The following is a 25,263-nucleotide window of genomic DNA, read 5'->3' as shown; positions in this document are numbered from 1 at the left end:
TAACAGAGCGTCAAGCCAAGCGTGCAGGGCCTGAGTGGACGCTGGGTAGCGTGCCCGTGTCGCCGTCCCTGCCGTCGTGAACACCGCGGCTGGGGAGTGGGTGTGGCTGAGGGGAGCGTGTGCCATGGAGCCAGCCTGGAGCGGGAGGAACCGTGAGCTCAGACAGTGCGGCCGGCGCAGAATGAACGGGGAGAGGGAGCTGGGGCTGAGAGGAGACAGGAGCCAAAGCAGTGGCCCCGGGGGCCATTCCCGGAGGCAGGCTTTGCTCTGAGGGGCAGGCAGGCCGCGGGGCACTGGGGGACAGGGGTGCCCTGGCCGAGCCCCCACAGCCTGCTTTACTAAGGGCGGTTTACTCACAGTGGGTGCACCCATTTGAGTGTACACAGTGCCCGTCCCCACATGCCCCCTCCTGCAGCCCCACGCCCCGCTCAGACCTGCTCCTCGGGGTGCAGTGAGTGTCACCTCCTCCGGGAAGGCCACGCTGACACCCTCGACTGGGTTGGCCCCCGTCCCAGGTCCCCACAGCACCGCCAGTGTCTCGCCATCGCTCCTGTCACGGCTTCCTTCACCTGACTGTCTGTGGCTCTTGGCTCCAAGCTCCCCTCCCGCTGACCTGGGAGCATCGCGAGCCCGGGGCCGCGTCTGTCTGAGGAGTCCCTGAGGAGGCCCAGCCGCCGGAGGGCCGGGCCCAGAGAGGCTGAGCAATCGGACCTGGTGCGGAGGTGGATAAAGGCCCGAGCTGTAAACTGGAAGATACAGAAAGCACGGGCGCTGGCCTCGCTGTCCCTGCCTGCACGGCTCCCAGTCCGTTGCTGAGTGCGGTGACAGTCCACATCAGAACGCAGCAAAGGCTCTTTGACTCAGTGATCCAGTTTCCAGGATGCATCCACAATACCCAGTTTTTGCAAAGACATATCTACAAACAAGTACTTCTAATGGCAATTATACCCCATATATACTTACTAACATGATGGCAGAAATACCCCATTTCCCATCATATGACATTGATTGAATCAGACCTTAGGTGTCCCCAGGACAGGACACTGTTCACCGCTGTGTCAGCATTATTCGGTCAGAGCCTCGGGGGCAGCCCGGCGATTTGTGCACTCTTAACGGCTCCTTAGGGACGCCGCTGTTCAGACAGAGGACAGCTCCTGCTAGGCAAGAATGATTAATGTCGTTAGAAACAAAGTCGTACTCTATTGCTACGTTGTATTAAGAAAAACAGTCAGATATCTGGTACCCTCTGGATGACAGCCCCTGTGGCCCCCTCCCGGCCTTGGCAACCAGGATTCTGCTCTCAGTTGGGGTGGGTTTCGCTGTTTTAGCTCCCACGCGGAAGTCGGGGATCACACAGCACTTGTCATTCTGTGTCTGGCTTGTTCCACTCAGCCTGAGGGCCCCCAGGTCCCTCCGCGTTGCCACAGATGGCAGGATTTCCTCCTTCCCTAAGGCTGGAAGACATTCCATACTATGTGTGTGTGGTCACGTGGACAGGTGTGTGTACACATGCGGAGATCCCACGGTTTCTTTACCGTCGTCCTTTCATGTTGTCTCCGTGTCGTGGCTGCTGTGAGCGCGGCCGTGCGGTTCTTTCCGAGATCCGGATCTCATTCCTTGGGGGGTCAGACCGTGGTGCTATTGGCAGTTTTTCTAGCAGCTTCCCTAGTGACTTCAGTTGACAATACTGTATCGTAGACTTAGAATTTGCTAAGAGGGCAGATCTTAAGTGTTGTCACCAAAAATGGAAGGAAGAAAGGGGCGGAGGAGGAGGAGGGAAGGAAACGGTGACAGTGAGGTGGCGGGTGTGCCAGTTCCTCGACTGTGCCAGTCGCGGTGCCAGGCAGACAGAACCGCAGCTGTGCCTGCAACAGAGGTCATTCCTTTGCCTTGTGCCTCAGTGCAGCTGAGAAGGTGTAGAGTGAGCTCATTTCCGTGCAAACGGAATGCACACGTGTGTGTGTGTGTGTGTGCGTCTGTGTGTGTGCACACGGCCTCTCACACCCGCCTCACCTGAAAAGCCATGAAATAGTTACCGTGGTTCTCCCAGTCGGGCACAATGACAGGTGATTCTTTTCCTTCCTTGTGGTTATCAATAACTAACACGTTTCCACAACAAGTATGTATTTTTATAATAAAAAGAATAACATTTTTTAAAAAATTGCTTCTAATCTTCCCAACATGATTGACACTTGGATACTTTGGAATGTACATACATGATAATACTAATAATTATAATATCACAAAGTAGAAAAATCCCAAATCCCATAGGAGTGATTTTATAGACTGTTGGAAATTATTGAGAGTTGGAAATGAATATAAATAAATTTGTGTATTTGGAGTCTAATATTCACCAGCTAATTTGTTTTCTGGTGAAGTTGCTCAAGATTCTGCTCTTTAAAAATTAATAAAGGCAAACTTAAATAAATAGATGAATTCCTGGAATAGGGCTAAAACTTGACTCACTGTTCAAGAAAAAAATAAACAACAAAATGATGAGTGGAGATGTTTCCCTGGGGAAGCAGCAGAGATTTGAGCAATCTGGGAAGACTTCAGGGGAGCAGGGGGCAGGTCTGAGGGTTCATCGTAAGAGCCAGGCGATGCCCAGGCTGCTCCTTGCAGGACTGTCCAGCCTGAGAAAGGACAGCGAGGAGCGCTGGGCTCTGCAGAGGCTGGGGTGACAGTCCAGGCGGCATTTACAGCCAGTCTGTGCAGGAGCCAGAGGGGGGCTTGGGGGGAGATGGGGCAGGGAGAAGAAGCCTCCGATTCCAGCTGTCTTGAGGAGCGCTAAGCATCCTCAGGAAAAATCAGCATTCCTGGGCTGCAGCCTGCACTCTCTAATCAACCTTCAGAAAAGAGAAGGGAAGCCCATCCTCAGACCCAGCGAACGGCTGACAAAGCCTCCTTCACAGGTCAAGAAGAGCATGAATGGAAATTAACTGGTCCTCTGGGTCTTTCCTAGCCCTCTGCTGTCACCACGATGCCCCAGTTTCCCGCTGTGGAGTGACGCTCACAGGACAGCCAGGCGGGGAGAGGTAATACGCTACCTGTCACTTGAGGCTGAAGAGTGACGGGGCAGCCACCAGGACCACAGTCATTACAGAGCCTCCGCCCCGCAGACACGTCTGCACTGAAATCCTCTTTGCTGATGGCTTTTCTCTGGAGGCAGCGGTTGGACAGAAAGTGTCCTGAATGTGGCAGGTGGGGACACCTGGGCTGGGGCCCAAGCAGGCAGGTGCGTTCTAAGCCCCAGCTACTCCAGGTGTGGGCAGGGGCCCTGCAGCACAGAATACCCTCGGGGCTTCTCAGAAATGCAGAATGCCAGGCCCCGTCCCAGGCCCAGGGACCAGCACCAGGGGACCCGTGAGCACACTGTGCTCTGAGGAGCACAGGGCTGAGCCGCCAGTCGGGAGGGAAGCAGCTTTCTCCAGTCAGCACCTCACAGCAGGGTCAGGAGCGCTCCCGTTCTGGCCACATCAGTTATGGGGAGAACGCCGCAAACCACAGGAGCTCAGACAAGCCAGGAGTTAGCTTCTCTCTTGTGAAAACAGAGTGCAGAGGAGTGTGGTCTAGGGCTGGCATTGTTCACCTCTGCAAGGGAGGGAGGGAGGCTCCCCTGCCTTGTCCCAGGGTGTCCTCATGTTCCACGATGGCTGCTGGAGCTCCAGCACCCACACTATGTTCCATCAGCCTGGGACAGAAAGGCCACCATCCTATCTGACTCTACTCTCCTGAACTTCCCCAGTCACCTCTGAGCTTGGGGACCAGCTTCCCACAAGCCACAGCAGCCACGGCCTGCATCCGGGATGGGCTCTGGGGGTGTCCAAGGAATCTCCCGCTGGGCCAGGCAAGAGGATTCTGTGTGCCCTGTGCTCCCCACCCCCACACGGACAGAGCCTGACCAGTGCCCACCTATAGGACCCCCTGGGAGAGGAGAAAGTCACTCCACTGAGAGAGAAAGCCCCTCCAGACCCAGCTCTGTAAAACCAGGACCAGAGCAGGGGCAGCACTGCCCGCAAGCTGTTAGCGACTGACAGATGCTGCTTGTTAACCTAATGGAAGCAGAGGAGTCTCGGGATGTCCAATTACGGGAGCAGGCTGAGCAGCGCCGGGAGTCAGGCCATTGTCTCATCTATCTGGACACACTCCATTAGGCCATTACTCTCTCTTGATTAAATCTTCCCTAAGGACGGCGGTCCAGGGAGGGAGGAATAACTGCAGGTCTGCGGAGGAGAGGCCAGGGCGGCAGGGGATTCCCCCCGGGACCTGCCCTTAGCCCCTCACCCTCAGCGCCAGGCCGGCAGTGCCCAGCACACAGGCCCTTCTCGCCCTGCGGGGACATCCTGGGGCTCCCGCTGTGAACAACAGGAAACCCTGCTCCACGGGCAGATGGGAATGAGGACACTGTTCTCCCCCAGCAGTGGCCCAGGGGGGCTCCAGGGCCAGGGCAGGAAGCAGCTCTGCCCACAGTCAGGGACCCCGGCTCTCCCCATCGTCCTGAGCCATCCCGGTGGTCAGCTGTGGCCTGGCCAGGTGTCCAGGTGGTGCGTGGCTTTCTGGGTGGACACCCAGTGTCCAGGGCAGGGACAGGGAAGGCTGCCCCTCCTGTGTCACAGCTGAGGTGCCGCCTGTGCCTTTGTCCGAACCAATCAGCAAAGGAGGGACATACTCTCCTGGAGGAGATTGTCCACTGCAGCAGTAGAGCTCGCAGCGTGGCCGTTTTGTCAGTGGGGCACAGGAACACGCCGCGTCAGACAGAGCAGCGGCCGTCGGGGTAGAACGTGCCGTGCAATAAGCACCCCAGCAGACTAAACAAAACTTCTGTTGAAAGCAGAAAACAGGGCTGGGCGCGGTGGCTCACCCCTGTAATCCTAGCACTCTGGGAGGCCGAGGCTGGTGGATCGCTCGAGGTCAGGAGTTCGAGACCAGCCTGAGCAAGAGTGAGACCCCGTCTCTACTAAAAATAGAAAGAAATTATCTGGCCAACTAAAATACATATATAGAAAAAAATTAGCCGGGCATGGTGGCGCATGCCTGTAGTCCCAGCTACTCGGGAGGCTGAGGCAGGAGGATCGCTTGAGCCCAGGAGTTTGAGGTTGCTGTGAGCTAGGCTGACGCCACGGCACTCACTCTAGCCCGGGCAACACAGCGAGACTCTGTCTCAAAAAAAAAAAGAAAGCAGAAAATAGGAACTGGCCCTGCAAAAAAATATATAAATTTGGTAAGTAACAATCAGTTTATGAAATACATCCAAAACATCAAGGAAACATAAAAATAAAATAAGAAAAAATAAGGGAGGATAACAAACACGGAGGACACGGCACAAATTTCTAACTGGTGAGTAATGTGAGTCCTGCCGGATGTGAACACAGACAGACGTCCTGTACGTACTCTGAGATGCAAGTTAGAAAACACAGCAAAAAAAAAAAAAAAAAAAAAAAAAAAAACTGAGGTTGAAGGAGGCATAGGCATATTCTACTAATAATAAGGAGAAAAACAATATCAATACGTAATATGGTTAAAAGTTAAACTGTAAGGAAAAGAATCTTGAAATTTTCCAACTAGATCAGACGAGGGCAAGCTGACTTTCAGGTGAGCTTACGTTACGTGACTTGAACCTGCCTCCTTCAGTAAACGGTCATGCCTGTAGGTGTTTCTAGGGGAAAGGATGTGATACCAGAATTATGTACCCTGATCCTGAAAAAGGAAAAACAAAAGATACCCGCTTTTTTATGAACTTTAAAAAATTCACAAGGCAAGTGTTCACTCAGCCAAGTTTGCTCAAGGCCGGGCGCGGTGGCTCACGCCTGTAATCCTAGCACTCTGGGAGGCCGAGGCGGGAGGACTGTTTGAGCACAGGAGTTTGAGACCAGCCTGAGCAAGAGCGAGACCCCATCTCTACCAAAAACATAGAAGGAAATTATCTGGACAACAAAAAATATATAGAAAAAATTAGCTGGGCATGGTGGCGCATGCCCGTAGTCCCAGCTACTCGGGAGGCTGAGGCAGGAGGATCGCTTAAGCCCAGGAGTTTGAGGTTGCTGTGAGCGAGGCTGACACCACGGCACTCACTCTAGCCCGGGCAACAGAGTGAGACACTGTCTCAAAAAAAAAAAAGAACAAATTCCGGAATCGCCAGAGTAGACACAGAGACCAGAGAGGTGCAGGGACACGGTGCAGGGACACGGAGCGGCACTGAATAATGAGAGAGGCGTCAGCTCTCCGAGACGTAACGGTCCTTACCGCACGTGCGCCAAGCAGCAGGGCACCGCAATGCCCGGGGTGAGCAGCGAGAGAGCCGCAGGGAGAACACGCCGGTCCACGTACCGACTGCACCACGCAGACACTCACTGGGACAGCGGTGCTCAGTGTCACACGTCACCGGGGAATTGAGGGTTGAAACAACAGGATGTCACCGCACACCTGCTGGAGCGCCTGACGTCCGACACGCTGACAACACCAGATGCTGGCGAGGATGCGGAGCGACACACACTCGTTCGTCGCTGGCGGGAACGCAGAACGGTGCCGCTACTGGGCAGCTTCGTACGCAACGCGCCTTCTCGTACCACGCGCTCTCGCAGTCCCGCTGCCTGGTATTTGCCCAAACGCGATAAAAACCTATTTCCACACAGAAACCTGCACACAAAGGCTTGTAGTGGCTTCATTCATCGATGCTAAAACTTGGAAGCAAGAAAGATGTGTCCTTCATAGGCAAATGGATAAATAAGCTGTGGTTCCTCCAGACGATGGGATATTATTCAGCAATAAAAAGAAATGATCGATTAGGCTGTAAAAATACACGGAGGGGCCTTAAATGCACATTGCTGTGTGGAGGAAGCCCACCCGAAAAAGATGCGTACTGTATGAATCCAGCTACGTGACATTCTGGGAAAGGCAAAGCTACAGAAATCATAAAAAAAAAAAAAAAATCAGAGGTTGCCAGGGGCCAGCAGGAGCGAGAGGAGAAACGGGCGGAGCGCAGGAGGGTTGGGGGCAGCGGAACTATTCTGCGTGATGTTGTAAGTTGATACTTTGTCAAGACCCGTACAACAGCGCAACGCACGGGGCGAACCCCACCGCAAACTGTGTGCTTTGTCTGTCACAGGGTCATCGGCTGCAGCAAACGCCCTGCTGTGACCCCGACGCTGACAGCAGAGGAACCTGCGGGGGAGGGGCGGGGCAGGGGGCTCTGTGGGGGCCCCTGTACTTTCTGCTCGGTTTTCCTACACGCCTGAAACTGCTCTGAAAAATAAAGCATAGATTAATTACATTTGCTTGATTTGTAAATAAGGTGAAAATAACATGAACGTGGATAACTTTTAAGAGAAAGTGCTAATAGGAATTCCTTTCTTTAGGTACCGAGCAGAAATATTAAACAAACAAAGCTGCCTCGGTGAGCGGCACACGCGTGCTCACCTGTGTGGGCCCACGTCACGGCACTGACATGGGCATGGTCACGGCAGTAACATGGAGACATTCGGGCACTGACACGGGCATGGTCACACTGACACGGACACAGTCACGGCAGTGACACAGGCACTGTGGTGGCACAGGGGGAAAGTCGAGGGCTCTGAGACAAGTGATTGTAAAAGATCCCAACCCAGACACCAAAGGGTAAAACAGAAGAGAAATAACAGAGAACAAAACAGAAAGCATGACTAAAATGTCAAATGCCCCTTAATATTCTGAAATTTTGAAAAAGCCAAAGGGTTACAAATATATCACATCGCAATGAAGACCTCAATTCCTCAGCTGAAAGCAGAGCTCTTCAGACTGAATTTGCAACGTGTCTAATGAAGTGACCTTTCGAAGTGAAAAAACTGGCACAAAGGCTAGAAATGGAGGCTGCGTAACAAGGGCCCAAATGCAATTTAGAAGAAAGCAGGGAATTGGTCCACGAGGAAAAGTGCCCACACCTGCCTCTCTCGCACCCAAATCCCCGAATATGATGGAAAAATATCCTCACGGGCCTCTGGAAGCACAAAAAGTAATGACCTCCATGTCATTTCTGGGGACTCTCGGAAGGAAGGGTGGCAGGAGCAGCCTGCTGCGGAGGTGGGATGGCAGCCAGGTGTCCAGGGACACCCAGGACGGTCACGGGCATCCGCGTGTGTCCCTGAGCCAGCTGGCGGCAGCGAGGTGACCCAGGCAGGCAATGGGCCGTGCACAGCCCTCTCTGTGCCCCCTGCACCCCCTGCCCGCGCTGCTGTTCGCCTGGTTTGTGTTCACACCCCTCCCCGGGACAGACGCTCCAGAGCCGGAATGCACTGGGTACACAGCAGGTGCCCAATAAATGTCTGTCGAGTAAGCCCCAGCCTAGGGTTCTCGTCTGTTGACATGTTAAGAGACTCGGGCCTGCTCACGCCCCACCAGCAACAGGTGTTAAAGACCACACTTCATTTTAAGGACAATAAGATTTTATTTCATAAAATCACAACATATTTTCGCTACACAGCGGCAGCCATCATCCTTCTTGTGCTACAAACTACTTTCAACACACAATTCTTTCCGATTTCTTATTTCTGGCCAAATTATGTGCAGATAATAAAGGACTACAGAAGCCAAAATCCACAGCCTATAAATAAAGTGCGGCTTTCATTCGTTGGGAATAAAAGGCGTAGGCAGGTTTTGTTCGTTAGCTACGGAGAGTGAACGTGGCGACAGTTACCCGACACAGAATCCCCCCGAACGCACAGTCCCGACTGGACTCGCTTCACCAGAAACCAAACAAGAAAAAAACTCCAAGTGTAAATCGTAGGAATACAGTGTTCTCACTTCTCGGTGCTCAGGGGCGTGACGAGGATCCGAGACTGTGTCCCCGTGACCTGGTGTTTGGCGCGTGGAACCACAGGGAACCGCAGTAGTGGCCAAGTGCAGGGTCAGCTCCCAGGGACGCCTCACTGGACACGCAGGCTCTGCGGTGGCCCCGGCCCCAGGGCACGGCCACGACTGTGGGACCCTACCCGGGGGAAGGGCGAGGACTGGCCCCCCAGCCGTGGTGCCCACGTCCCCCCCGCAGCGGGGAGGCCTGCGGAGGGCGGTTACGCCCGGGGGGTCGGGGCTGAGCTAAAGGCCACAGAACTAGTGGGAAACTTGCTCTGAAACGAAGCAGCCACGTGGGGGGGAGGAAGGGGCCTAAGGACGTTACGGTCACAGTTTTAGAGGAAGATTTTCCAGTACCAAGAACAGGTGTGAACGTCCAACGGCACGTGTCACAAACACCGCGGCTGCTGTAGTCACAGCGTGCTCACGCCTGTTTCCAGCTGTCCCAGCGGGGTCTCTGTTCACATCTGTGCGCCCAAACCCTCGTGCTCCGCGGGACCTGGCCCACGAGAGCTGCGACAGTCGTCCCGTTTGCTAAGGGGCTGAGTCTGAGTCCATAATTGTCACCCTCCCTCCCCGACAGTTGGGACTCAGGGCAGCTCTGCCACGTGGGACTCAAGCGGCCTCCCCCCCCCCCGTGGCGTGGCGTGGCATGGTCAGCCTGCTGGGCACAGAGCACAGTGTTGCTGCGGATGAGAAAGAGACCCCCCAGGGCAAGGGATGACTCGGAGACGACACGGGAAACTCCGTAGCAGGGAGGCAGCTGGGAAGGAGGATCCTCCGGCCGCCTTGGACAAGGGGGGCTGAGAAGCCCCCGGAGCAGTGGCCACCAGGTGGCCTTGAAACCCAGCTGCAGCCGGCCCCACCTGGTTCCTCACGTGGGTGGCGGTCACCCCCACCCCCACCGGACAGACGGGGACTCCAGCCCGCAGCTCTCTGCTAGGGCTCCGCGGACAGACACGCACTCCGCTGGCATCGGCTTCTTGCGGGGCCGGCTCAGCAGGTTGGGAACCTTCCCCACGCTCCCCACACGCCCCCAGCTGCCTGCACTGACCCTCCGGGGGTGCATGGGGACCTTAACCACCCCTGTGGCCCTGAGTCCCCACGGGGGTGCCGAGGTGGAGCTTCCCCTCCCATGAGCTTGTGCCTTGCTGGGTCCAGGGGAGACTCGCGCCCAGCGTCACAGCGGGCCACTGTGCATCCCAGGGACCCCAGACGGCAGTCACTGCAGTCTCGCAGCCCACAGGGGGGGCCACGCCCTGCTGGCCTGTGCCAGGGGCTCACACAGAGGGTCAGGTGATGACGCCGGCTCGGGCCACCACCCCCACGTCCAGACGGCAGTGAGGAGAGGGTCCCATGGGGAAGGTGGGCATCTGTCTGTCCTGCCCGGGAGGGGCTGCTCCGAGCGGCAGGCCTGGCGGGGAGCGGCCCCCGGTCACACGGCAGACAGGTCCACGCGGTGGGTGGAATGGCTGCTCTTGTCCCACGGGCTGAGCTTGGTGGAGGCCGTGCCCGGCCGGGTCCCGTTCATCTGCAAAGCACCCGGGGTGAGGAGTGAAGACCTCGCCCCAGGAGGAAGACTCAACCCACGTGAGTGTAGAGAGCTCTGGGCTGGAGGCTCGGGGGTCCCCCGTGGGAGCCTGCGGGAGGAGGGGCCGGTGCAGGGGACACAGTCCTTGGAGGCACGGCTGGGCCCCCCGACTTCTGTGCCCAGGGTCTGCCTCTCGTCAGCTGACCTGTAACCCCTCCATCCTCGGACTCAACACAAGTCCCGGCCCTGGGAATGGGCAGGGGAGAGGCTGTGGCAGCCTCATCAGGGTCAGGCAGGTCGTGGGGACGAGAATGACCAGCCCCCACAGCCTCCTGCCTGCACAGCGCCACCCTGCGGGGCCGGGGCTCACGGTGAGAGACTGAGCCTGCAGCATCCGGCGTCCCCGGCGAGCCAGAGGCCACAGTGGCACGGGGGAGCCAGAAGGCAGCCTCCAGGGCCGGCCTCCGGTAACCAGCACAGGAGCAAGGGCCCTGGGGCCAGAGAGGGCCGCGGGTGGGAGGCATTCGGGGTAGGGTCGGCCCAGGCGGGAGCAGGGGCTCAAGACGGGATGCCCCCCACACTCACAATGTCCGAGTGGAAGGGCTTCACGTTGGCGTGGCGGGTGGAGCTGCTCGTGAGGGACCAGACCTTGGTTTTGTGCTTGAAGGCGGCTCTCACCTTGGGAGGCGGAAGGAAGGGTTCGTTAGAGGCTGGAAGAACAAAAACCAGAGCTCGCTCTAAACAGCCCCTGGGAATTTGTGCTGAAGTGAGGCCCGAGGGCGCTGGCGCAGGTCGAGGACAGATCTGGACACATCAGAGTCACAGGCGGTGGCTCCAAAGAGGCCACATGCATCGCTGACTCAGCAGGTGCAGACCGTGCCCCCAATGCCAGGTGCCGGCGGGGTCTCTGGTGGGCTCCTCCCAGCTTGGCAATGACCGTCCCGGGGCAGAGTGTGAGGACAGAGAGATACATAAACCAGCACACGTGTGGCGGGCCGTGCGTGGCTCTGAGGCTGCAGGGTCCTGCCAAGTGGATCTCAGTCTCAGCCCCTGCTAGGGCCAGTCCCTGGTCCCTGCATCACGTGACAAGTCTGACACTGGGACCGTCTTCCTCAGCAACACTCTGCCCCACCTCACGCCCCGCCCGGCCTATCCTTGCAAACCGGCACCTCCACTGAGCACCCAGGCAGGGTGGGGTTTCACCGTCCCAGAGGCAGCCCCCCAACAACCGTGGCCTGGCAGGGGCTTGAGTGACAAGGGGCAGGATGCCAAGCCCACAGTGCCAGGGCAGACGTCCCCCGCAGGACTGTGGGCCGTGAGGGCAGGGCCGCGTCCGGAGCAGCCCACCCGCCCACAGCCGTGTCCACGGCAGATGCAAAGGCCCAGGGAGACGGGCCCAGCCGTGCCGCCCCGGCACCCTAAGCCCTCTGCCAGCTCCTGCAGACGGACGGACGTCCTACTGCTCACACCCCAGGCGGCTCCCCCGAGGCCCTGGGAGGACCAGTGGGAGCAGGGCTCCGTCCCACTCTCCCAGCGTGCCAGACAGTCCCGTTCTCTAGCGTGGCTCCCCACCGACCCCGTCTCCCGGGCCCCCTGCACAGCCGGCGGTGCCCGCGGTGACATCAGGAGAGAGGATGCTGGCACGTCGCTTAGCAACCAGGATGGGAGAGGAGGGGCTGCCGGAAGCCAGCCCGCTCCACACGCCCCGTCGCGGGACGAGGCTGAGCCGGGACTTGGTTCCCAGACACCAGCCTGCAGGGCACACTGTGCCCCTTCAGAAATGAAAGCCCAGCTCCGCTCCGTCGGGAAGGAGGGGGACGTACCTCTGAGTTCAGGAGACAATGAAAGAGGAAGATGAAAAGTCCCTGGGAAGGAGGGGAAGGAAACACAGGGTTAGAGCCATTTGCATTTTGTTCCAAACACTTTCCGAAGGCTCCTCCCACACACGGGCTCTGCGAGTGGCCCTGGCATGGCTGGCTGTCGGGGGCTCGCTGTGACCCCGGGTCCTGTGACCTGAGTCCATGGGGAGGGAGGACATCTCGGACCCCGTAGCCTAAGCCAGACTCAGGCAGCTGCTGCACCCAGAGTTCAGAGCTGGCGCTGCCGCGGGGGCCACGGGGCAGAGGCAGGTGGGTCCCGGGAGGGTTCGGCACGGACGAGGGGTGGACGTCAGACTGAGCCTCAGCTGCGCCTTGGTGGCCTCATCTGCAGGCTGGGTGGTGACAACGCCGAAAACAAGTGCCAGAGTGAGGATGTCCCAAATATCCAGAGGCCGCTGCTACGTGCGGGCACCAGGCCAATGTGCTGCAGGCGTTGTGTCATTTAGTGCCACCCACTGAGGGTCCTGCTGCCCCCCCCATTTTACAGGGGGGGAAACGGGGGAGGACACAGAGGAAAGCAGGGCTGCGGCGGGGACGACCCACACGTCTCACTGGGCACAGCCGGAGGAAGGTGCCACCTGGACTCTCATGGCCCACAGAAGGCCGATGCCACCGCGGGACGCAGCCCCGGCCCTGAGACGCAGGTGAGCAAGGACGGCGCGGTGAGGCCAGGGCTGCGGGTGGAGCCGGAGCCCACCCCTGCCTTTCCTTTGGCGGCCTGTGGTCTGAGGGCCCAGGCGTCCCAGACCTCTGGTCTCCGGGCTGGTGACCCCCACCTGTCCCTTGACACAGAGGACAGGGCCTGGGGCACTCTGGTCACCGCCTCCTCGCCTGGCTCCCTCTCAGGGGCCGTCCGCAGCCCGACCGCCGTCCATCTGAGGCCCGGAAGCGCCTCCCACGGATACCGGCCGGAAGCACAAGGCAGCCCCGCGGGGAGCGGGGCCAGGACACGGCAAGCCCCGGTTTCTGAGAGCCCCTGGTGTGCCTGTCCTCGGGTCTCGGGGTGCCCCACGCCGAGGGCTCGTGAGGTGCACGAAGGGGACAGAGCACGGGGCCCCTCCTGCCTCGGCAGCAACCTGCTGTGCACACGCTGCCCACGAGGGCGACAGCCTGCCCGCCCTGCCGCCCGGCGGGCTCTCACCTGCAGGGAGTTGAGTACGGCGAACGCGTACTGGAAGACCAGGGCCCGGTCGTTGACGGCGAGGACGCCGAAGACCCACGAGGTCCCCAGGATGGGCAGCAGCACGGCCACAGCCTTCGCCGTCAGCCTGAGAGAGAAACAGCTGCTGTCACTGCGGGCGGTGGGCAGGCAGGGGTGGGTGTGCGGAAGGCGTGGACACAGCCCTGCGGGGGACAAGACCTGGGGTCCTGCCTGCAGGTGACCTCAGGTGAGGCGTTTCCCTGGTGGGAGCCTCGGTTCCACCAGCTCCGCCCCTCAGGGCTGGGGGCAGGAGAGAGCTCTGGAGAAGGTGCGGTTTCCTACAGCCCTGAGCTCCACCCTGGGGGGCGCCCAGGACAGGAGGAGAAGCCCACCCAGGCCTGGGGGGGTGCGTTTGAGCTGTTTGCAAAGGCAAGGAGGGACCCAGGCAGGAAGGGCGAGACTCAGGGGGACTGAAGCAGCCAGGGACCCCTTCTGCATCCATAACTCAGAACCTCTAGGAGCTGGGAGACGTCTGGAAGGGGGTGACAAGGCCCTGGGATGAGGCTTCTTGCCCCAGTCCACGAAATGCCACGTCCATGGTGGGGGTTCTGGCAGGGACACCCCCGGCCCTGGCTGGGCTGCAGCCCTCAGCCCCCACCTGGGCCCTGGGCCCCGGAGCCCTGCACACAGTGGCACTGCTGCGGCACCGACAGTGACTCTCGGGGGCCGGTGCCAACCGGTCACCTTCATGGCCCCTGGACGTGGCCCAGAGGCGGCGCCAAGCCAGCGCTTGCTGAGTGGCTGTGCCGGGCGACTGCCCGTCTCCTACCACACGACACCCACCAGCATGCGCTTCTGCTCCTTCCGGCCCCGCAGGGCCCCCGGACACGGGTGGGGCAGGTTGTACATTGACCCCACTTCACAGATAAGGAGACTGAGGCCCCACAGCCCCAGTAATGGGGCCAAGGTGACACAAGCTTCCATCAGTGGCAGAACCGGAGGGTACGCAGATGTCCCCACCCAGGCCGGTGTGATTGTCCCCCCGGCCTCGCCCACCGTGGACCAGAGTGAGCCTCCCGGAAGCTCCCAGCTCCCTCGGCTTCTGCCCGTCCGGCCAGGACAGGACCCTGCGCTGCCCCCCGCGGGGCCACCCTCCGCCTCGGCTCCACAGCATCCTGGGCAGCTCCGGGGCTGCTCTTCCCTCATTGGCCGCTGACCCACTGGGACAGCCAATCAGGTTGCCCCGGCACCAGCGATGGCAAAGGGATGCGTGACTGAGGCCGGCCAATCAGAGCGAGCCTCGAGACGCCTCTCCTGCCAGGTCCCTTCACTGAAGAGCCCGGGCTCCTCCCAGAGTCCACGCAGGGCAAGGCCACCCGTCATTTGAGGCTGCCCTGGAGTGTGGCCCCCACACTGGGTCCTTTGACTTTGCTTGTGATTCTGTGAGCTGCCCACGACCTCCCAGGACAGGTGTTCTGTCCCAGCCAGAGAGCGCAGAGAGCCACCCGCGGGGGCCCAGCTGCGAGGGAGCCCCTCCCCGAGTCAGCACAGGCTGAGGCGACCTGGGACATGCGGGGCGGTTCCCAGCCAGGCCGCTCTGGGCCCCGTCCCCAGCGCTGTCCCTGCACCGTGGCAGCTGGCCGGGCACCAGGAGCCAGCACACCCTCGGCACTGTCAGACTGACCACCCGGATCCTGCCGGGTGACACTGGACGGCCGTGCTGACCCCAGGACGCAGAGGACGGGAAAGCCAAGGAGCCCAGCAGGGCAGGACCTGCCACACAGGTCTCGTGGGTGCCCTCAGAGCGCAGGCTCCGTGAGACCAGGTCGCAGGGCCCGGCGCAGAGCTGGAGAGCGGCCGGAGTCGGCCCTCCACGGGCCTCAGCTGAAAGACGGAGCAGCGCCAGGGTCTGACCCAAAGCAAGTCTGTGCACTCACGCAAGTCCCGTCCTGCCCGACTTCCCAAACACCCGGGCTTTCCACAGCCGGGTCCTTCCGCATCCGAGCTTTACAGAAAAGTCTAGAGGCTAAGGGGGCCCTGCTGCTCAGGCCAGCCACTGCCACATGCCTCAGTTTACCCCTCATCACTCGGCGCAGTGACTGTGAGTCTGTCTCCGTCACTAGACTGCGAGTTCCTAAAGCCAGGACTCTGTCTTTCCATCTCTGCAACCCCAAGTGCAGCCCAGCGCCAGGACTCAGATCCTCAGGAAGCAATTGCTGAATGAATGAATGATGAACAAACGGATGAAAGTGCAAAAGTGCCGCACATGGATCCGACACCTCCCAGGAGGAGGCGAGACACGACCAAAATGAGCTTCCTTGTCCGGAGCCCAAGATCCCGGCAAAATCCCTGCAAAACCCAGGACTGTTCCGGCACTTCAGCTCTCAGGGAAACTGCAGCCAGTGTGTTCTCATAATGTTAATGCAATAAAAATAAAACGCCTGTCTCTGGGAAACAAAAGCATCATGCATTATTCAGCCACAGTCTTTAGCTCATGGAGAGACCATGTTTGAAAGGATCAGTCACTGAGAAGTAGGTACCAAAATGTGCTACTTTAAAAGTGATGGTTTATTGTTTCTTAAAAATAGAGCAATGAAAGATCTTGGGGAAACAAGCTGAAGCTCTCTGAGGACTCTCGTTAGCATGGCCAGGGCCGCCAGTGTCCCCTAGTCAGACACAGAGGAGAGGGGGCCCTGGGCCGGTGGGGGCTGCAGCCCAGTCACACTTTAGTCCCCACTGCAGCCACCCCCTTCGCTCCCCCAGGGCTGGCCCTGTCGTGGGGGCTCAGGCCCTGTGTGAGTCCCCACCTGCCACACCCACTGCCCACGGGTGACCTTCCACGGGGATCTCACCCAGATCCCACTTGTGAAACCTGAACGCTCCCTGCTGCTTTCTTGGGAGTCTGGAATCTCGACCAATAAAGAGGATTTTAAGGAGTGGAGGCCAGCCCCACGGAGGGCCCTGAAGGAGCAACTCGTCCTGTTATTTAGAGAACATCAAGCTGCTCAGCACAAAGAAACGAGATTGAAACCAAAAGACCAGGCACGAGAAGGAGCCCAGGAAGTTTTCTAAGGATGCTGTGGTCACTCCCTTCCCGCCAGCTCCTGCAGCGCCGGGGTCTGCCGCGCCAGCCCAGGGAGGCGAGTGTTACGCGGCAGATAAGACCACAGAGTGAGACAGGGTCCCACGGGTCAGACTCCACCCCTTAGAGAGAGTTGCTGAAGGCAGAGGGACATGCTGGCACATGGCAGAGAGACCCAGGGGGACGCGGCCTGCACTCCAGAGGGGCCTGTCCCCGGGTGGGCACAGGGCAGAGGGGCAAGGCCTCGGCTGTGGCTCTGCAAAGACCTGGGAACACTCCACCAGCTCACGCTCCCCCGCCTGGAGCTTCCCTGGACCACGGGCACAGCGCCAGCCCACGCCTCGGGGACAGCCATGCAGAGCAAGGACAGAGGATGGAGGCTGCTTCCTCGAGGGTGTTGGTGGGGGGGGCACGGTAGGGTGGAGACAGGGAGGGGTGCACAGGTGTGTTCTGGGGTCTCCTTGGTGCGGGGGCTCAGAGCGGGGTGAGCAAGCTTTAGCTGGGGACAAGAGCTGGGGACAGACTGGCAGACCATGAATGCCGAGGTGACGGCCTCAGGAGCTGCCGGGTGGAGGGGGGCAGGGACGGGCCCCTCCCAGCCAGGCCACGGTGGGGCCGGACTGGCTAGAGGGAGGATGTGACTCTCGGCCCGGTGAGCCTCTCCTCCCACACGGGCACAGCCCTGCAAGGATTCCAGGGGCCGGAAAGCCCAAGGCGGCTGTGCCACCTGTCAGCTCGACTCGCAGCGTTCCGAATTTGCTACAGAATAATCATCTCATCCATTTGCCGCTGACTCATTTGCCACTTCAGCCTTCTCATCAGAAAAGACACCACAGCTGTGGCAACCTACGGGACGGCGGCTGCCCGGGGCCAGCCCTGTCTCCACAGAAGCCGCGAGTCCCCCGAGAGGAGCTGCCTCCCGCGTTCAGCCCGTGGTCTGGGGGCCCCTGCACTGTGGGGCTCAGGTGACGATGGCCTGGAGTCCAAGAGTGGCCGTCCCCTGGGGCAGGGCTGCGGCACCACAGGTGGCCAGAGGTCACTTACTTGAAGGCACTGGGGTCCCCGTGGATCTTGTAGTTGTCGGCGCTGATCTGCGAGATGACCCTGGTCACAGCGACGAGGATGCCGACGTTGACCTGCGGGGAGAGCGGGGCGGTGAGGATGGCCGGCCACACCCGCAGCAGGGCTGAGTGCCCCGGCAGCTGTCCCACCCTGCTGCCCTGCCCGCCAGGGCTCCTGAGCACGGGGGACGTCCCGGGGCCTTTTCCAGCAAACACCACGCAGCTCGCCTCAGAGACCCCCTGTGCTGCGGAGAACGGAGCAGAGGCGTGTTCTGGGCCCAGGGAGAGGGCAGGGCAGGAGGGGAAGAGCGTGGCTCCACTCCACTCTGCCGTGTCTGGCCACGTGGTGCTCCCAGCTTCTGTCACAAATCAGCAGAGGCCCTGGGGTGAACAGCACAATCCGTGGCCGCATTTCAGAAGGAAAACCAGGGATGCGTACTGTGGCAGTGACACGTGCCACAAAGGACAAAGTGGTGGTGGCCTTGAGGGGGGAAGCAGGCGGTGACCACAAGGATTCTGGTGTTCCATTTCTGGACCTGGCGCAGGGTCACCTGGGTATTTATGCATGAAAAGCCGCTGGGATACATGCCACCGTTTCACAATAAATGACACACACACACGCACACAAATGAGTGGTGCACAATGGCGTGCGCCTCAGTCCGTCCCCTGCTGCGGTAACAGAGACTACGCACTGCGTAATTATGCAGCACAGGGCTTCACTTCCTGCAGTTTTGGAGGCTGGGAAGTCCACGGTCAAGGGGCCATGTCTGGTGAGGACCTTCTGGAAGCATCATCCAGGGTGGAAGGTGGGAGGGCAAGAGGGTGCCCACCAGGCAGAGGCCGTGGGGGCAAAACTCTTCCTTTTATTGAGAACCCACACCTGCATGACCTACCTGCTCTCACGGTAGCGGCATTAGCCCTCCCCGAGGGCAGAGCCCGCCTGACCTAGTCAGCCCCTGAAGGTTCCACCTTCACCACCGGTGCCTTGGGAAGGAAGTTTCCAACACGTGGACTTCGAGGAAACATTCAGACCAGAGCTGCGTCTGTGTCTGCATTTATGTGTCCACAGGCAGCCCAGCGTGCAGCGGTTTCACTAACAATTTTCAACTTCACAATGGGGTGAAAGTGACGCGCGTTCAGTAGACACCGTACTTTGTGTGCTCACTCACCAGGCCGTTTTTCACTTTCAGTCAAGTATTCAACAAATTTCATGAGACAGTCAACATTTTATCATAAAATAGGCTTTGCATTAGATGATTTTGCCCAAGTGTAGGCTAATATAAGTGTTCTAAGTACATTTAAGGTAGACTAGGCTAAGCTATGATGTTTGGTAGGTTATGTGTATTATATGCATTTTCAACTTATAATATTTTCAATTTATGATGGGTTTATTAGGACTTAAGCCCATCATAAGTCCAGGAGCATCTATATTTCCCTGTAGCTGTATCTGTATCTATATCTCTGTATCTGTACATGTATCTATGTGTCTGTATCTGTCTATAATTGTATCCACATATCTGTGTCTGTGTATCTGCCTGGGTCTGTATCTCTGTATTTGTAACTGTGTCTGTCTCTGTCTCTGTCTCTATTTGTATCCATGAATCTGTGTCTATGTATCTGCCTGTGTCTATATCTGTATTTGTAACTGTGACTGTATCTGTCTCTACTTGTATCCATGTAGCTGTGTCTATGTATCTGCCTGTCTATATCTCTGTATTTGTAACTGTGTCTGTCTCTATTTGTATTGACGTAGCTGTGTCTATATCTCTGTATTTGTAACTGTATCTGTATCTGTCTCTATTTGTATCCATGTATCTGTGTCTATGTATCTGCCTGTGTCTATACCTCTGTATTTGTAACTGTGTCTGTCTCTATTTGTATCCATGTGTCTGTGTCTAGGTATTTGTATTTGTAACTGTATCTGTTTCTGTCTCTATTTGTATCCATGTGTCTATGTCTATGTATCTGCCTGTGTCTATGTATCTGTATTTGTAACTATGTCTGTCTCTATTTGTATCCATGTAGCTGTGTGTATGTGTCTGTATTTGTAAGTGTATCTGTTTCTGTCTCTATGTGGACTCGCAGCCACCCTGGCTTCGCCTCAGGGGAAACAGGATTTCAGCTTTTCCCCAGACCTGGAGGCACTCTCCTCCTCTCGGTGGGGCCAGCGCGGAACAATCCACTTTGAGGGCGCAGACTAAGGTGCCCTTCACATCTGTGGAGTCCCCTGCTCTGGTGGGGGTGTCTAGGCTCTGTGGCTACTGTAAAATCAGGTGCCGTGGGCTGTGTCCCCTCCAAAATTCATATGTGGAAGCCGTAACCCCCTGTACTTCAAAACCAGACTATATCTGGAGATAGGCTCTTTAAAAAAGTTAAAATGCAGTCATTAGGGTGGGCTCCAATCCACTATGACTTGTTTCCTCATTAGAAGAAGAGATCAGGACACAGACACACATGAAGGGACGACCACTCAAGGACGTGAGGAGAAAACAGCCACAAGAGAGGCCTCAGAAGAAACCAGTTCTGCTGACACCTCGATCTTGGACTTCCGGCTTCCAAAACTTTGAGAAAACAAATTTCCTTTGTTTAAGCCACTAGTCTGTGGCCCTCTGTCATGGCAGCCCTAGTTTGCCAGGGAACACACCAGAGAACCGCTGGTCCCATGGGCACATTTGGATTAAGTGTAATTGGAATCACCCAGTGAATGAAAACCCATTTCCCCGCATTACGGAGGACAGTCTGAGAAGGCACAGTGTGCATCTGGCAGCAAGATGACGGGAGAGGATGGCACCAGAAGGGACTCAGTCCAGCCTCTTCTCCCCAGCACCAGACCCAGCAGGTGCCACAACGACCGTTTACTGTCCCCCAAATTCCTGCCCCTTCAGGACAAACTTCACCAGGACACAGGGAAACCACACGTCTCAACAGAAACATACGGCTTTCCAAAGTGCTTTGCTTTAACATCATGCAAGCAATAGACGGGTGTTTTTAAAGGCGTGTAATCTTGAAGCCACAGTCCCCACGCCCAAATCTCCCCTTAGGGAGCCATCGTTAGGCATGCATCTGTCCAGACGTTCTCTTATCCACTCACACGCTCACGTGAATGTGCACTGCATGGAGCTTTTAGCCTCTTACACAAATGGGGTCACGCGACACTGGTTATCTTGCAGCTTCTTATTTAGAAATGAGGCTGATGACTGTGGGTAAACGGGAACATGACCCAAGGCGGCACGAGCCATGTGATCCTCTGAAGAGGGGAAAGAGGGGAGAGGCACGAGACCCACCCCCAGCCCAAGCCTGTGTGACGCAGGACAAGTGGGGGAGGCACGGGGTTGGCAGGACCCCCCACAGCACCCCCGGAGCAGGCTGCACAGTCGTGTCACCGTCCAGCCCAGCATGGAGCCTCAAAGCAGCCGCAGACGACGTGTAAATCAGGGGATGTGGCCGGTGCCAACAAAACTCCATCTGCAAAAGCAGACAGGGGCCACACTGGCCGCAGCCCGCTGACCCCTGTGCTGGGCCACAGAGTCACTTAAGGCTGCACTCAGCCCCTTTCAGCTCAGGCCTCCCTGCCAATCCCAATCCCACCGATGTCCGGGCGTGGGGGGCACTCAGGCTCTCAGGCTGCTGCGTGTGAGGATCACCCAGGAGGCTGCAGGGCCCTGAAGCCCAGGTCCAGAGAACCCAAACCTCTGGAGGGGGAGCACAGGCAGGAAGGACTGACAGGGAGTGGGAGTGGGGACCTAGAGGTAACCGACTGCCCCCCAGGAATGACAGCAGGGCACTGGCGAGCCTGCAACCAGGGAGCTGGGGCTGCACCCCACGCCCTGAGGGGTGGAAGGGGAGGGTCCCCGCTGAACAGCCTCAGAACCTCAGCCATCACTGACCAAAGTCACACAGAAAACTCATATCCCAGAAACGTCTCAGACAGGCCGACTCTGCCAGGCCCTGCAGTCCTGGAGGGTTTAAGTCGGCAAGAGAGAGAACACGGAACGTCATACTTAACACAGCTCTTTCTCCTCTCACCCTTTGCCACTAAATTGCCCTTCAAGCCCCATTCCAGGAGGCCGTGCTCAGATCAGGGCTCTGATTACTGGGGAGACTGAAGTCTGTTCCAAACACATTTCTACAGATTGTCCTTCTAGACCCCAGAGAGCCGGGAGGAGGAGAGAGCTGACCTCTTACTGGAGCCTCTGTCGTTCATTACAAGGCTGTCAAGTGACTGCAGGTGGCCCCATGCTGGCCTGGGGACAGCCGTGCAGCCCCGGGCTTGAGAGGCTGCACAGCACATCACAAGGTGCAAAATCCACGCTGACAGCAACCAGCAGAAAGACACGGCAGTTGTGCTCAGAGCCTCTGCCGGATGCAGGGACCCGGGCCCTCATGCAGGGAGAGCCACCATGGCAGGGGTGGTGGCCTGGACGGGTGACCCTCCTCTGCGGGATCAGGCGCCCCTGGCCCAGCGAGCGGGTCCCGGCGGGGCTTGGCCCCCACCACGCGGGGTAGGACCCACCAGCAGGAAACCCAGGCCGGGCCCAGCAGCCATGCTCACGACCACAGCGGCCCTGATGTCTTGCCCCGGGCGCACCCCCCTCTGGTGCCGACACCCATCTCCCCAGGGAGACCCCTCCCCACCCGCCCTCCATGGGACCTGGGGGAGGGTTGATCCCCCAACTCAGCCCCGGGATTAGAGCTGTGACCTACACCTGGCCAATCAGAGCATTCCTCTCCTCTGGCCACAGTGAGGGCAGGCCAATCAGAGCATTCCTCTCCTCTGGCCACAGTGAGGGCTGGCCAATCACAGCATTCCTCTCCTCTGGCCACAGTGAGGGCTGGCCAATCACAGCATTCCTCTCCTCTGGCCACAGTGAGGGCAGGCCAATCAGAGCATTCCTCTCCTCTGGCCACAGTGAGGGCTGGCCAATCACAGCATTCCTCTCCTCTGGCCACAGTGCGGCTGGCCAATCACAGCATTCCTCTCCTCTGGCTCAGCAGGGACTTCTGATAGATCCCTCAGGCTCACCAGAAGTGGCGAAACTCAACCCCAAGCCTTGTGGGAATGTGGGACAACAGCGGTGTCCCCACAGCAGTTGATGCCAGACTCCTGTGGGAACCTGGAGTCTCCCAGGGGCCTCGGGCACCTGTCTGGCCTCGGGTACCCCACACTCTAGTTGTCACTTGTACCCCACATCCTAGCTGTCACCTGCACCCCACACCCTGTCACCTGTACCCCACTCCCTAGCTGTCCTGTCACCTGCACCCCACACTCTGTCACCTGCACCCCACACCCTGTCACCTGCACCCCACTCCCTAGCTGTCCTGTCACCTGCACCCCACACTCTGTCACCTGCATCCCACACCCTGTCACCTGCACCCCACTCCCTAGCTGTCCTGTCACCTGCATCCCACACTCTGTCACCTGCACCCCACACCCTGTCACCTGCACCCCACTCCCTAGCTGTCCTGTCACCTGCACCCCACACCCTAGCTGTCGTGTGGCTCCCAGGACTCGACTGCTGACACTGCTTCTGCAGCCACGGTCCTGGTGCTCTTGAGCAAGGGGAGAGCTGCGTGGAGACAGCTGCAGGGAGCCGGGAGGGCACAGAACAGCGCCCGCATGGCAGGGCACCTGTGGCCTCAGCAGGGACAACGTCACCAAGTCTTCCTGAGTCATTCAGGGAGGTGAGACTGAGCCACTACCCCATGAGGAGCTGTGGCAGGTGACACTGCACCCTGGGGGGACATGTCCCTGGGGAGCCCATCCCCCCACCCCCCTCCCCAGCCCGGCTCTGCACCCACATGGGCAGGGGACCTACCACGATGACCGACAGGGCAGGGGCGACGAAGGCCCAGATGGCGCCACTCCGCAGGGACAGCCAGCAGCTGGGGAGGGAAGCAGACCGTTACTCCTCACCTCAGCCCACCTGCCCCGGAAGCCGGGGCCACCTTCATCCAAAGCAGTTGCTGAGACGGTGTCTTTCCCAGTGACAACGTCCACCTGGGGCACAGTCATAACAACATTCTTAATCCCAACAAATCTTTCTTATCCACGATGATCTCATGTCGTGTTCTTGGAAAGGATTTTCCAGGTCTGCAGACGGGGTCAGCGACCTCTGGAGAGTCTAGCCAAAAATCCAAAGTAGATTTTAATTTCATTACGAAAAATAAATAAGCCTTTGCCAGGGACCTGCTTTCTCGCAGAGCATTTCAAATATGACCTAATCAGCACCTTCCACGAGGGATGAGAGCGCTGACGGGTCGCCACGTGCACAGCACCCGGCCGTTTCCATCTGCCCAGAACGCGTGGTCAGTCCCACCCCTGGTGGCCCCACCAAGAGAACAGGCTGCGGAGGATCCCGGTGACGTGCTGACGTCCTGGGTCGTTGGGTCCAGTTTGAGGTCCAGACTCCAAGATGTGACCCCAGGACTCAGGCGGGAAAGCCAGGCCCTTCACAATCCATCCCTTTCCAGCGCCCGGGGCGCTAGCAAGAGCTAAGACTCCCCGGGCATCTCATCTTCTGGGTGCTGGGACACAGTGTTCCCCAGGCCACCTGGGTGGCATTAGTCAGGTCTTGGCAGGAGCCTGACACCATCATCACTAGCACAGATGTGACGTCTCCGCCTGCAGCTCACTGGGTGACCGTTTGCTGAGCAGTGCGCCTGCCCCGTGTCACATCAACCCCACACGCTGCATGGCCCAGCATCACCGCAGGGTGCCCCTCTGGCCGTGCTGTGCTCCCCCCACCCCACAGATGAGGAGTCCGAGGCCCAGGAGGCTCAGGTGACCTCCGAGCTCTCTCGCGGGCACACTCACTGCCTTTCTGCCCCGTTCCTCCCGACACCTCCTGGGCCAGGAGACACGAATGCCCGAGGCAGGTGACAGCACCTGCGAGAGGCTCACTCGAGTCTGCACACCCAGAGCAGGGGGAGGAGAGACCTCTCGCCTGCGGACGCAGAGCGTAGGAGGAAGACGTCCCGCAGGTCTGAGTGAGCCTCTGCGAAGGTGCAGCTCACACCGGGCTCTCCGGAGTGTGATGACTGCAGAGACGCTTTGTGTTTCCCGACGCTTCGTGCAGGACTTTGAGTCGACGAGGAGCTTCCGACAGACACGCGTCCTGCTCAGAGGCTCCCTGAGCTTCCTGAGCCCCGGCTGGCGCCGCCCGGCTCTCGGCAGTGGGGTGGGGGGGCTGATCCTCCAGTCCCGGCCTGCGGCTCAGTGCGGTGGGTGCACCCAGCACCCCCAGCGCCAGACGGGATAAAACTGAGCAACTGCCCTGGAGATGGTTCCAGAAGAACATTCTTGTGCTAATTAGTGCCTCAAGTTCTAAAAGCTTCCGGGATTGGGGGAACAGGCCAGCACAATGGTCTGCTTAATCATTCTCATTCCCGAATGCACGCAGACAGCGCTCTCTCTAAGTGCCTCGTCGTCACCGAATTGTTGCACTAACACAGACAAGCTGGATTCCTCCAGTTTCGTGGCTCGTCTGTAATATTGTCTCGTCCTGACGCCGTGAGAACGTCCGACTGGCTTTGTCTTCTGAAGTGCTCTCAGTAGCGTCTCTGTCATGTGCTCACTCGGTGGTGCCCCAGCCCGGCTGAAACAGGTGGCTGTTTCCTACAGACGTTTGAGCTAAAACCTTTTTTCTTTAAGGAAAGGAAATCAGAATTCTAGCGCTGGAACACACGACCTGGTCCCACGCGCCATCCCATCCTCCTCCTGGTCCAACCGCGGGCCCATCGGCTGC

At 58.5% G+C, this 25,263-nt stretch overlaps 1 protein-coding gene across 1 annotated transcript in view; it reads right to left on the bottom strand.

The window, feature by feature from the left end:
- Positions 1-10,156: 10,156 nt before the first annotated feature.
- The window catches only part of ADGRD1 (adhesion G protein-coupled receptor D1), an 84,924-nt gene continuing 69,817 nt past the window's right edge, over positions 10,157-25,263 (bottom strand). The window contains exons 22-27 of the mRNA XM_045534313.1: positions 23,335-23,401; positions 17,502-17,593; positions 13,376-13,502; positions 12,178-12,219; positions 10,940-11,032; positions 10,157-10,354 (exon numbers count right to left, since the gene is read on the bottom strand). Of these exons, the coding sequence (XP_045390269.1) occupies positions 10,259-10,354; positions 10,940-11,032; positions 12,178-12,219; positions 13,376-13,502; positions 17,502-17,593; positions 23,335-23,401 (517 nt within the window). The 3' untranslated portion in view covers positions 10,157-10,258. The remainder of the gene's footprint in view (positions 10,355-10,939; positions 11,033-12,177; positions 12,220-13,375; positions 13,503-17,501; positions 17,594-23,334; positions 23,402-25,263) is intronic.

The sequence above is a fragment of the Lemur catta genome, chromosome 21 (assembly GCF_020740605.2).
Source record: "Lemur catta isolate mLemCat1 chromosome 21, mLemCat1.pri, whole genome shotgun sequence".
NCBI classification, from domain to species: Eukaryota; Metazoa; Chordata; class Mammalia; order Primates; family Lemuridae; genus Lemur; species Lemur catta.
This window is presented reverse-complemented; position numbering and strand designations above follow the sequence as displayed.